The sequence below is a fragment of the Suricata suricatta genome, chromosome 5, assembly GCF_006229205.1.
Source record: "Suricata suricatta isolate VVHF042 chromosome 5, meerkat_22Aug2017_6uvM2_HiC, whole genome shotgun sequence".
NCBI classification, from domain to species: Eukaryota; Metazoa; Chordata; class Mammalia; order Carnivora; family Herpestidae; genus Suricata; species Suricata suricatta.
In genome coordinates, this window is record NC_043704.1 from 112,907,405 (window position 1) to 112,919,111 (window position 11,707).

The 11,707-nt window shown below is 39.7% G+C and overlaps 1 protein-coding gene across 1 annotated transcript in view; it reads right to left on the bottom strand.

Annotated features, from left to right (window-relative positions):
* The window catches only part of GYG1 (glycogenin 1), a 39,708-nt gene extending 32,496 nt beyond the window's left edge, over positions 1 to 7,212 (bottom strand). Inside the window, exons 1-2 of the mRNA XM_029938761.1 lie at positions 7,208 to 7,212; positions 3 to 253 (exon numbers count right to left, since the gene is read on the bottom strand). Of these exons, the coding sequence (XP_029794621.1) occupies positions 3 to 253; positions 7,208 to 7,212 (256 nt within the window). The remainder of the gene's footprint in view (positions 1 to 2; positions 254 to 7,207) is intronic.
* Positions 7,213 to 11,707: the final 4,495 nt, after the last annotated feature.

The following is an 11,707-nucleotide window of genomic DNA, read 5'->3' on the forward strand; positions in this document are numbered from 1 at the left end:
ACGCTCCCCGCGCCCGCCGGCATCCTCCCAGCGGGGCGGCCGGCCCGGGTCCCCTGCCAGCCCCTCCAGCGCGTGGGGCCGGGCTCCGGCCCAGCTCCCCGGCACCTCTGACCCTGCCCCCGGGGGGCACCTGCCTGGGACCTCGCGCCTCCGCGTCCCCCCAGAGGTCTGCGATTTGGAGCCCGACTTTGGGACGGAGCGTGACATCTGCCAAGACCGACTCCCCGAAGAAGCAGCTATGGGGTAGAGAGCCCTAAAACACAAAACCCCGGACCATTAGTTACAATAATTCACTTGAAATGTTAGAAATAAAGTTTAAATTTCACTCTTTTCATCTACAAATCCAATTACAAATCAGCCTCCGTAAACATTTCTAAGTGTCCTCACAATAGTTTTGTGGCTTTGACTGAAAAATGAATGAAACCACTATAGGATTTACATTCTTGGAGCCCTCTGCATCCATTGGGTAGTGTTTCATTTTAATCCTTATGCCAGCGCAACGAAGTGGGTATTATATCCTCATTTTACAAATGAAGAAATCGAGTTGCAGAAAGGTGAAATTGCTTGCCCGTGGTCATATCATTAAGTGGAGAAGGCAGTTTGGTTTACAGAACTGACCCTTCCTGCCAGTAAGGCCATGACATCTCTAGTACATTGGTGCCCGAAAAAGTTTAGCAAATTATGGTAACTTGTTGGGTAATGTACTTGTTTAGGTTAATCTGTTTCACAAATCATGAAAAGATGAATTTGTCATTTCTCTAGGAAGTTGAGAAATGGCTCTCTATTGTGATCACACCCTTCTCTCACCATCACCTCCACCCAGTCCAAATACACCAGGAAAGGAGTAGGTAGTACAATGCTCTGCAAATAATAGTTGCTCAGTAAATGCTGAATGGGGGCCAAATAGGAAATTAACAACATCAGTTCAAGAAATGAATAGATGCCTAAGGATAAGTGTTTTATTGCAAAGGTGGTATTACTATTCTTAAATCAATTATCTCACTGTTTCTTCAAGTGTAGGCCTGGACCTCTTACATCAGAATAGTGCTTAGGGCACTTGTTAAAATGTTAAGTTTTGATTGTAAGGTGAGACCTCCTGAATCAGAATCTTTTTTTTTTAACTTTTTTAAAAAATGTTTTATTTATTTTTGATACAGAGAGACACACAGCATGAGAGGGGGAGGGGCAGAGAGAGAAGGAGAAACAGACAGGAAACGGGCTCCAGGCTCTGAGCTAGCCACCAGCACAGAGCCCGACGCGGGGCTCGAACCCACGAATGTGAGATCTGACCTGAGCCGAAGTCGAAGGCTCAACCGACTGAGCCACTCAGGCGCCCCAGAATCTTTTTTTTTTAATGTTCATTTATTGATTTGGAGGAGGGGAGGAGAGAATGAGCGAGGGAGGGGCAGAGAGAAGAAGGAGAGTATCCCAAGCAGGCTCTCTTCTCTCGTTGCAGAGCCCCACGTGGGGCTCCACCTCATGGGCTCTACTTATGAAGCACGAGATGGTGACTTGAGCCAAAATCAAGAGTTGGTTGCTTAACTGACTTAGCCAGCCAGATGCCCCCTGAATCAGAATCTTAAGGGCAGAACCCAGGACCCAGCATCTTAATTATCATCTTCCAGGAGACTCTCTTGAACCCTTCTCCTTCCCCCAACCCTCCCCCCCTCCCATGGCATGGAGACCACTGGCTCACTTGGGAAGACCTCCTGGTTACTTGGCTTTATCAACTTCCTTTGTAGAAAGTAGAAATGGGGGGGGGGCGGCGCAAAGGTACAGTGCACAGGTTCCCATGTATTTAAACCTTGTGGGTTTAGAACAGTTGGCACTCTTGAGGAAATATGAAACCTGTACTTGAACTGTACCTATCTGGGAGAGAGAAAACAGTGGTGTTCCATGTCTAAATTGTTCCTTTCCATGCTGAGAAGTGAACCTGGAAGAGTGAGGTTTCCATCTTTCACTCAGGAACCTCCTGCCATCAGTGACTTTCGTTTGTTTGTTTGTTTTTACCACCTGCTCCTTGATGGCTAAGTGTCCAGGCTGGGCTTTCACAAAGGAGGAAGCCGGGCCCCAAAGGGCAAAGCCAGGAGGAAGGTCTGGGGACAACTAGAACAGCAAGGAGGCTTTCCCTAGGAACAACTTCCGCTCTGCTCCATCCTCCAGGATGCTTTAAGTAAGATTGGTCACCATAGCCTTCTTTCTTGTGTTTTATGTATATTTACAGTGAGAGGACGTGTATAGTTTTCGCCATTTTATATCAAATAGGGGCGTTTTGAGGTTGCTACAACGTTGTCTCAACCAAGATTACTAATAGTGGCCCACTGCCCGGTTTTCCTGAGGCTGCTCTACATTGAATTTCAGTTAGGTAGGGGGGTGAGGCCTCTCAAACGTTAATGAATGCACAATTTGGGGATCTTGTTAAAACACAGATTCTGACTCAGTAGTTTGGAGTGGACTTCCCTGGTGATATCCAGGTTGGGACCATTGTGACTAGCAAGGTGTTTGGACATTTGGGTTGTAAGGACTTAGAAGTAGCAGATAGACACAACATGTAGTGAGACAAACTTTTGAGAATTTAATATGTTAACTTTTTTCTTGGGAAATTTGTGTAGCAGAATTTCTAAATCCTCAAAGAAAGATTTAAATAAGTTTAAAAAGAACAGCTACTTTAGTACTAGTAACTATTAGTATAACTGTTAACCATTTAAACCTATGCTAAATGTGTATATTTAGCATGGTTGGTCCAAGATTCATTTTTAGTTGGCTTTGGAATGCATTATGTAATTTTTTTGGCAGGATACTTACCTTCCTAATTATGTTTTGTTTAAGATAATGTTGAAATCAGTTGCATTCCCTTGAACACACACTCTAATTGATGGCAGAAGCAACTGACCTGGAAATATATTCCAGAGCAGAGGTCGACTGGCTGGCCTAAGGCACAAACAGTTCCCACAGACGGGCCATGAAATAGATATGACATATCTGGCCAGACACAGGAACTAACTAGTTAACCAACTATTTACATTTTTGCACTTGATTGGTAACACACAAAATCTGTACCTAGAATTGTTGCCCGTGATTACATGTCTGTCCAATTGAAAGCTTATTCAAGAACTATTATCCTTGGAGGCCCAAAGTTGTTCATTCTTCACTTGAATGAAGCTGGAGTCTCAAACTCCACAAGTTGCAAGGGCCCGTTGACTAGTTACAATGCCTTAAAAAAAAAAACAATTTATTGAGATATAATTCACATACATAAAATTCAGCCATTTAAAGTATACAGTTAGATGGTTTTTAGTATATTCACAGAATTGGGCAAATATCATCATAATCTAACTGTGGAACGTGTCATCACCCAAAAGAAAACTAGAGCCATAAGCAGTCACTCCTTGTTCCTTCTTTCCCTAGCCCTCGGCAACGATTCATCTTTCTGTCTCTATAGATTTGTCTACAAAGATTTGCCTATATGTGGTCTTCCATAAATGGCTTCTTTAACTTACTACCATAATATTTTCATGGCTTTTCCATGTTGCGGCATGTATCAGTGTCTTATTCCTTTTTACTGTTAAATAATATTTCATTATATGGACATATGACATTTTAGTTTTTCATTTCATGAATAAACATGTTGAAGGACATTTGGGTAGTTTCTACTTTTCAGCGATTACAGATAATGCTGCCATGAATATTTGTGTCCAAGTTTCTGCTTGCTCGTTCTCTCTCTCTGTTTTAAAATATATAGTAAGGTATATATTTATTTATATATAATATATATATTAATCTCCTCCTAGACATATACCAACCATAGAATTGCTGGATTATATGGTAACTCTATCTTTAACATTTTAAGGTGGCCAGAGACCGTTTTATCATGGTGAGTTTGATTTGCATTTCCCTAGTGACTTGTGATGTTGAACATTTTTTTCATGTGCTTATTGTCCCTTTGCATATCTTCTTTAAAGAAATGTCTATTAAAACACTTTGATACTTAAATTGAATTGTTTTTTTTATTATTGAATTGTAAGAGTTCTTTATAAATTCTGGATACCAGCCCTTACCAGATATATATGATTTATGATACATATTATAAATATACTATATATATTTATAGGCATATTATAATTATACACACACATACATATATATATGTACACATATATGTGTGTGTGTGTGTGGGAGGGTGTAATTTGCAATATATCCTCCTGTGAGTTGTGTGTGTGATTTGCAATATAGCCTCCTATTCTGTGGATTGACTATTTGACATCCTTGAATGTATTTTTCGGTAGCACAAAAGTTTTAAATATCTACACAGTCCAATTTATTTATTTTTCTTTTAGTTTGTGCTTTTGGTGCCATGTCTAAGAAATCACTACCTAAACACCCATCATGAAGATTTGCCCTTATGTTTTATAGTTTTAGCTCTTAAATTAGGTCTATAATCCATTTTGTGTTAATTTGCATGTGTCACATGAGGTGGAATTCTAACTTCTTTCTTTTTCATGTGAACACTGAATTGTCCTAGGACCATTTATTGAAAAGACTATTGTTTCTCCATTGAATGGTCTTGGCAACATTGTTGAAAATCAATTAACCATAAATGTGACAATGAGTTCTGGACTCATTCTATTCCACTGACCTATGTGTCTATCCTAATGCTAATTCTACATTGTCTTCATTTCTGCAGTTTTGTAGTAAATTTGGAATTGAGAAGAGTGAGTTCTCCATTTTTGTTCTTTTTTCAAGATTGTTTTGGCTCTTCTGGGTTACCTGCATTTCCATATGAATTTTAGGATCAGTTTATTAATTTTCACAATAAAAGAAGATGGGGTTTGATAGAGATTGCATTGAATTTTTAGATCAGTTTAGGGGAACTGACAACTTAAAAACTTAAGCCTTCTGATCCCTGAACATGAGATGTTTTCTCATTGATTTATATCTTCCTTAATTTCTTTCAACAATGCTCAGTAATACATTGCCTTTTAAAACACATAACAAAATCCAAATAAATTAGATCTATTATTGCATAAACTTCACAGGTACGACAACTGATTTTCATATCTAATAGAGACTCTAAATTTACATTCTTGACTCAAATCAGATTATTATTGACCTTTATACAAAGAACAACATTGTTTTGCTTTAGCACAAGACAACCTTTACAGAATTCCACTTCGGCATTGTCATTAGTAACAGCTAACATTTACCTGATGCTAAGCTTTTTATACGTATTAAATCATGTAACTTAGCCAACAATCTAAAGAAGTGGTTAGTCTCTCACTCCAATATAGAGGTAAGGTACAGAGCTTGCCCAACATTATACAGCTAGTAATTTGTAGAGGTGTTTCCACTGCTTGATTATGTGTGTAGGTTGAGTAGTATACAAAAATTGCAAAGGAGATATGTGCAGGGAAAAGTCAGTCCCCTGCCACCTTCTCCCTCCAGCTACCATGTTTCCCTCTGTAGAGTGGCACTATGTTCTTGGCTTTTTCTGTGGATCTAAGGAGACCACAGAAAATTCACTGTGGCTTTTCCTGTGCTGTTGATGATATTTGCTGTGTCACACTGTTTCTTCTTTCAGAAAATCCATGGGAAAACTTTTACCCTGGTCTTAGCATCAGAAAGAATGTTGCATCTTCTAACTAGTTTTTTCTTTATCTTGTAGACATTTTGAATCTTATATCAATACAGGTTTCCCCCTTTTTTGGTCCACTTAGAAACTTTGGCAAAATTTGCAACTACTTCTAGTATTTAGCCTCTCCACCCTGCATTGACTTGTTCTTTAATTTTTTCCTCATTATTACCCTTGCCTTATTTATGAAGTGGCATGAGATCCTTTGGAAGTGGGGAGGCATGTAGAATTAATTAGTAAATAATTAAATGATCAGAACTTTCTAGTGGGAGTATAGCACATAAAATGAAATTCCAGCTCAATTTGGGTGACTCTAGAGATTTTTGTGGTGTTTTTTCAGTGAAATGAAGATTCCATAAGTTAGAGAGGCAGGGTTGCTGATTCAGACATGGGAATAACTTTCTGTAATTAGTTTAAGATGAGTTAAAAAGACAAAGTAATTGCTTGATCTTTCAATCTTGCTTTTATTATTAATTCTACCACTAACATGGTAACAACATGATAGAGCTCAAAAAGCAGGAATAAAGTTGTCCAGGATCTCTAACTCTGAACACATTGAATACATACCACTTCTCAAATATTAGTTACCATATTTGTGATCTTTTAGTTTCTGAGTTATATCCTTTAAATTAGTTGGTTATAAGACTAAATATTAAGATAATTTCTTTGGAAGTTACCTTTTCTTTAAAATCAGCTTTATTATAGCATAAATTCATATATAATAAAATTACTTTTTAGAAGTATACACTTCAGTGAGCTTTGTAAATATATACTATCATATAACTATCAACACAATCACCCCCAAAATTTCCCTCTAGAGCCTTTGTGGTCAATCCCATCCCCCTATTCTGACCCCTGGCAAACACAGCCCTGATTATTGTTCATATAGCTTTGCCTTTTCTAGAATTTCATATAATTGCAGTCATACAGTATGCAAGGAGCAGGATTACTGGATAATATAGTAGGGTTAGTTTAAGTTTATAAGAATGGCAGTTAATTTTCAGAGTTCATTGCCAAAACTAGATGAGTCATGAAGAATGGAAGTTATTGTTTTTATATAAAGTTGATTATCTGATCTGACATTCATTCATAATACACTGAGAGGGAAGAGGATGTGGGTCCCCACATGTGTTACTGGAGAATTACTCTCCTTTAGCAAGCCAATGCCGTCTGCTTCTCACTGTCCAGCATGTGTACCCTCAGAGCCTCATCTGAGAAGGCTTAGAGAAGATGACCCCAAAGTTCATTACAATTCAGTCTTAGAGATGTGTTGACGATAGCCTTTTGCCTGAAGAGAGAACACCATTGTCACCAAGCCTCTATGACACAATATGTATCATGGAAAGTACTCTCTTGTGGATTGTATCATTTGAACCTCAAAAAAGTCTGTCAGGGAATCTAGCTGGCCACATATTTTCACAAGGCCACTGGGACTCTAGCAATAATTTTATTCTTTAAAAAAAAAAACATTAAACTTCAGTTTAAACAACAACATCAAAACTATAGGCGGGAACAGGTGTCCCTGCACAGCCCTGAGCCTCTGACTTCACTGAACTACGCCCAGTCCCTCAGGCTCACCTCATCGCCGAGCTCAATCCCAGCCCTGAGCCTCCAAGGAGAGTGTGAGGTCGAGGGATGTCTATTGAACACAATGTTTAGAAACCAAAACACTTGTTTTTATTTTTCTTTTCCACCAGGTGAAAATGGCTCTCTTTGGTTCATGCAGACCTACCGTCCCTGTATTACAGACGATATAACTGAAACTCAGAGAAGTTAGAAAATTGCTTGAGGTCATTTGATCAGAGAGTGGCATGTCTGGGTCTTCTTAAACGCCACTGCCTCCCTGGAATTTGAGTGGGAGGCAGAGTGTTCTTCAGAACTTGGGACCTCAGACATACTTGTTGCCAATTCAGGCAGTCAGTATGTCAGTGAGCTCTCCCCACCTGCTCCTCCTTTTGCAACAGAGGAAATGGAGGAATGAACGAGGCACTGGATTTTTAAAGAAGGATCGAAAGGGGCAGAAGGCAGAAGATGATGAATGTTGCAAGCAGCCTGAGAGAGTTTCTAGCCCACAAGCAGGCAGGGAAGGAGTGAGTTGAAGTGAAAAAGAGCCAAGAAGGTGCCAAGGTCCTGAAAAACCTGGTGTCAAAGGACATACATTGCTTCACTTTCAGTAGTTTCTAAGCAGCTTCTAGAATAGATCCAACCGCTTACTCTGGGGAGAGGCTCACCTGAACAAAGGCTTAATGATTTCTTGGAATGTCCTAAACTCCTAAAATGTCCTTACCCATCTGAAATACCTTTCACAAAGGACAAAATATTTCATCTATAATTAGAGAGAAAATTAAGTTCTGGTTGAAGGAGAAGAAACATTTATTTGAAGAGCTAATTTTACAAGGCACAGTAAAGGATATGTACCACATATGTAATTGTATTTCATCTTTTCAACATCCCTGTGCAGGAGATATTATTAACTCTATTTTGCACACAAAATGATGAAACTGAGGGGTTAAGAAACTGTTTACCTTTGGTGTGTGAATATGCCTTTTATGAGCCAATAAATAGATTCTGTGTCCAGAGGTATTTTTGTCATACATGAAAACACACAGTTTTGCTTGAAATGATTACTGAAGCCTTTTTGAAAACAAATTTATTTAAAAAAAATTTCTTAATAAAGCAACATGTTTTCAGAAGATCCATTCATTGATGTATTGCTATTTTGCACACAGAGCAATTATAGTAACATATAATTCTTAGAACGATGAGTCCCTAGTGCTGTTGTGGTCATTTATAAGTTAAAAAGGTGTTTATGTAGAAATAGACATTTACTGAGTCCTGGTACTAAAAAATTTTAAGGGATATTTAAGGTTTTTTTTGTAATCTATTTTAAGCATTTATTAAAAGGTGTGAACAAGTAACTTTTTTATTATTCCACACAGATCAATATAGCCCTTGAGCTTTAAAATACTTCCTTATGGGGTGCCTAGGTGGGTTGGTTGGTTAAGCATCCAACTTCAGCTCAGGTCATGATCTTGCAGTTCATGGGTTCGAGCCTCATGTCGGGCTCTGGGCTGACGGCTCAGAGCCTGGAGCCTGCTTGGAATTCTGTGTGTCCCTCTCTCTCTCTGCCCCTCCCCTCCTCATGCTCTTTCTCTCTCTGTCTCTCAAAAATAAATAAATGTTAAAAAAAATACTTCCTCACTTCTGTTTTGCTTTATATGGCTCTTAAACATATGCTTCTGGTTGTTTTCACTTTTCCGTCTGATGAACTTCAAGTTCTTTATTTTTGGATTTTTTTTCGTGTAATAACCGGATAAATCTTTGGTTCCCAAAGTATTTCAGGTTTTGTTCTGTTGGATGACTGAGATAAAAGTTTTGGTGTGGATTTAAACAGCTTAAAAAATGTATCCACCGCATTGACTTTCATTGGCAAGTATTTAGGAAACATCGTCTACTAACATCTATGTTCCGGGAACAGATTTGCGATCAATAGTTTACGGGCTTGGGGTGAGGGGGTATACAGAATCTGTGCAGTGTGGACTGACCTTGAACTGAAGACTTTTTGCGGCCAACATGCATCAGGAAAACCCTTCCTGCAGCCTAGGATCTTCCTTGAATACTACAGAGCTGAAAGCTGTTGCCAGAATTTGATACTACACCGTTCTATTGCCAAACAGGCTGCTACAGCCCAAACAGTTCAGTCACGGTACATCATTGGGATGCGCCCAGCGTCTGGCCTGGCCAAAGGCTTAAGAGTGGCGATGGCATCTAACCTCGCTGGGCCTATCAGAAAATCAGCATGTGAACTCTTTGGCAAGTTCCGTTGGTGTCAGCTGAGGGCAGCCCTTTCTGGAGGCAAGTGAGTGCTCTCAAAGGAAGGAGAGGCAGAGCCGCCCTGCCACCGGCTAGAATCGAATCCGGAAAGTCTGTGACGACTGCATGTGAGACTCCTGAGGGCATATCTGGAAGAAAGGTACTAACCACCTGAGCGACAAGCAGAGGAACAGTTTTATCAAACCTATCAGTTACAGCCATTTGTCTGACAGACCTAGACTAAATCGGTTCTGAAAGAAATAGCATTTGTGTAAGAGAAGGTGTGTGCATGTTTTTTGAGGTCAGGAGAAAAAAAAAAATACCTTTAAAGACCCAGAAGCCCCGCAACTAGCGGTTCCCAGGGAATCCGCTCAGCTGGTGAGGACAGCTGGGTGTTTTCAACACGCCCACGGCACAGCACAATATGTTCCCTGCTTGCAGAATCTTTTCGATTAGAGGCTTTACAGTTAAGACCTTAAACGGCAGATAAATCATCTAGACGGATCGCTGATGCTTAAGGTAAAGTTTAAATAAGAAATAAATGGTGGAGGGGCCACCTGCGTGGTTCAGTTGGTTGAGTGTCCAACTTCAGCTCAGGTCATGATCTCACGGTTCGTGGGTTCGAGCCCCGCATTGGGCTCTGTGCTGACAGCTTGGAACCTGGAGCCTGCTTCCGATTCTGTGTCTTTTTCTCTCTCTGCCCCTCTCCTGCTTGTGCTCTGAATCTCTTTCTCAGAAATAAATAAACAATAAAAAAAATAAATTTAAAAAATGGTGGAGAGTCATAGATGAATCCGCATTCTTTTACGATTTGATTTTTCTCTTTTGGAGATTTTATAAGATTTTCTTTATACTTTTATTGGTTTCAAGAAGGTTGAGAGGCTCCTGGGTGGCTCAGTCGGTTAAGCCTCCGACTTCGACTCAGGTCAGATCTCACGTTTGTGGGTTCAAGCCCCGCGTCAGGCTCTGTGCTGACAGCTAGCTCAGAGCCTGGAGCCTGCTTCCGGTTCTGTGTCTCCTTCTCTCTCTGCCCCTCCCCCTCTCATGCTCTGTCTCTCCCTGTATCAATAATAAATAAAACATTACAAATTAAAAAAAAAAGAAGGTTGAAAATTGGGTCCAAATTTTTAGGGTTAGAATAGACCATTGTGTGATGGTCTCCGTTAAAAAAATATGAAAAGAGTTAACTGTGTAAGGCAGTATTTCAATACTCAGATTAAGTGTAAGAAAGGGATAGGATAGACTATTTTCATACATTTTTAATCTTTTGAATAAGTAATTTTTTTAATCATTCAAAGTAAGTATAAAAAGGTTTACAGTGAAAAGTCTTCATCCAACTCCTTTCCTATTCCCCACAGGTAACCATTTCATGTATAAGAAAAGTGAATCTATAGGTAATCCCCTCCTCCATTATGAAAAGGGAACATCTTATACATCTTGTTATGTGGTACATTGTTGGGTTTTTTTTAATTAACAAATTTTATTTTTAGAGTGGTTTTAAGGTCACAGTAAAACTGAACAGAAATAACAGAATGTCCATACACCCCCTGTCCTCACACATGCACAATCTCCCCCCATCAACATCCCACACCATAATGCCAGCTTTGTTACAGTGAACCTCTACTGACGTATCTCTGTCATCCAAAGTCCATAGTTTAAGATTTAGTCCTGCTGTTGTGCATCCCGTGGGTTTGGACAGATGTATAAGGACAAGCATCCAGCACTGCAGTATTGTACAGAACAGTTTCAGTGACCGCCTGTTGGCCCCTTCCTTCCTCCTAACCCTGGAAACTACTCATCTTTCAGATGGGCTTCTTTCACTCAGTAATATACATATATATTCATGTCTTTTCATGAAGGCTTGATAGCTCATTTCTTCTTAGTGCTGAATAATATTCCGCTGTATGGGTGTACCACAGATTATTTGTCCATTCACCTCCTGGAGGATAGCTTGGCCGCTTCCGAGTTCTGGCAATTGTGAATAAAGCTGCTGTAACCATCCACGTGCTAGTTTTCAGTTTTCAGTTCCTTTGACTGGACATAAAGAACAAAAGAACAAACCATCCATGTGCCTAGTTTTCAGTTCCTTTGGGTAAACACAAAGAACTAAAGAACCTAGCTGCTGGATCATATGGTAAGAATATGTTTCATGCTGTAGAAATTGCCAAACTGTCTTCCAAACTGTATGTGCCATTTTGTATCCCCATTAGGAATGGGTGAGGGTTCCTGTTGCTCCAGTATTTGTGGTTGTCAGTGTTCTAGGTT